General features: G+C 51.3%; 1 protein-coding gene across 1 annotated transcript in view; it reads right to left on the bottom strand.

Annotated features, from left to right (window-relative positions):
- LOC102811094 (chromosome unknown open reading frame, human C16orf62) overlaps window positions 1–1867 on the bottom strand; it is a 134293-nt gene that overhangs the window by 14397 nt on the left and 118029 nt on the right. Inside the window, exon 28 of the mRNA XM_006875954.1 lies at window positions 70–235. Within this exon, the coding sequence (XP_006876016.1) occupies window positions 70–235 (166 nt within the window). The remainder of the gene's footprint in view (window positions 1–69; window positions 236–1867) is intronic.

Genomic DNA, 1867 nt, shown 5'->3' with positions numbered 1-1867 from the left:
AAACTGAAACCATCCCATCAGACGTTCAGAAAATGTGGGCCCGTGGTGTGGACAGGGGACTCCGGGTACCTTTGTCTATGTGGTAGAGATAGGTCTCCTGACTCATGGCCGAGAGGAGATGTAAGACGCAGGTGTAGATGCGGATTCTATCATCACTATTGTCTTCCCAGGTATAGTCCTGGATCACGGTGAGCAGCTCTCGGATCAGAAATAGGATCCCATGTTCGGGATGGTCCTAGCAGAGAAACAAACAAGGAGCAATAACCCTAAATGTAAAGTAAGAAATAAAACCATCCAAAAACCCAGGTCCCTCCTCCCTGCAGCAGCTGTAGAGAAGTTAAAGTGCCGGTTAATGTTATAATGGACAGGCCCACTCACATGCCTGGGTAAATGAGAGACATGTCAAAACGCCCCATTAATCAGCACGCTCCATCCGATCTAGGAAGAGAGCGTGGGGGGCCCCTTCCTTTCTGAGTACTAGGAATGGAAAAGTAGAGTTACCTGTCAGCTTAATGGTCTGTTTCCAAAATTACAATCTTGTTTTTGTGTATGTAGTGGTGAAAAACAAAACAAAGCAAATCCTTTCTCTTCAGCTATAAAAGTCTGATTGTGGGTCTCGCAGCAGATGGGATGGCTGAAGCCACCTACACTGAGTAAACCTCAAAATTACCACTGTCATGGCCGACAGCGTCACCGACTCTAAATAGAGTCTGCAGCCCAGCGGATGTTCCACGATGTTCACAGTCAGAGGGAGGGCTCTGGGGGAGGAAACTCCCAGAGTCAGGCGTACAGTTCATAGCAAACAGTGTTCCTCAGAGGCTAATCAGAGGCTTTAGACAAAACCCAAAAGACAAAGTCCTAGGAATCAGAAAGATGAGTGGTCTTCTCCATTCAGTTCCTGAGAGGGGTTTGCAGTGAAGTGCAGCCCACTCCTTATCCTGACCCACAGGATCTGCGCTCCCTACTCCATGTCACTCCTGCTCCAGCTCCGCTGTCCATTCCTGGGAATGCTGCAGGTTAGGGTCCTGGTGGGGTGGTCCTAAGACATGGGCAGAGGGAAGGGAGATGGCAGCAGCAGGCAGCTGCAACCCCAAGACTGAAGGGACACAGGTTGAGGAGTGGTGTTATAGGATGCCAAACCAGGGACCAGCAGGAGTGGGAGCAGAGATACCCCATCCCCGCACCCCCATTGTCTGCTGTCAGTGCCCCTGTCGTCGGTTGAGCAAACCAAGAGCCAGAAGAAAGGATGCCCAGGGGACGCCACCCAGCAGCGGGAGGACTGAAGGTCCAACCAGTGGGGACCCTAAGAAGCATCCAGCACACACAGATACAGGTCCCCTACCCTGGCTGGACCCTCTGATGGCAGCTTCTGTAGCATCTCTGATCCCCTCTGAGATACCATCTGCTCACAGGCCTTTCTGGTCACCCAGTCCAGAGCACCCCATCCCTACCACAAACCACCTGCTTTCTTCAGAGCAATTCTCTCTCCAGCCGATCTCCTCCCTCCCTGCCTTCCTCGGATGGCAGCTGTTTATGCTGGACGTGTGGCCAGAGACGGGTAAGGATCACGTGGAACCTCGGCAACTTAAGACAGAGCCATTGCCATGCTGCAATGAGTTTCAATGACTGGTAAGACTGAGAATTCGCACTGACCGCCTAAGACAGGCAGCGTCCCTTAAACAAACAATAACTAAGGAGGAATATGATGCAGACCGTGCAGACCCGGTCAGGAAGTCAAGCCCCTGTGGGCCCAAGCGTTGTTGACCGTCCAAACCATAGCCTCTGAGGATCAGACTTTAGCTACCTAGTAGACATAGCAAACTGTCCCTCATCTGATTATTCAGTAATGCTTGTTAGTAATCTCATA

Source organism: Chrysochloris asiatica, unplaced genomic scaffold (assembly GCF_000296735.1).
Source record: "Chrysochloris asiatica unplaced genomic scaffold, ChrAsi1.0 scaffold00348, whole genome shotgun sequence".
NCBI lineage: Eukaryota > Metazoa > Chordata > Mammalia > Afrosoricida > Chrysochloridae > Chrysochloris > Chrysochloris asiatica.
Note: the sequence above shows the minus strand (reverse complement) of the source record. Positions and strands in the feature narration are given on the sequence as shown.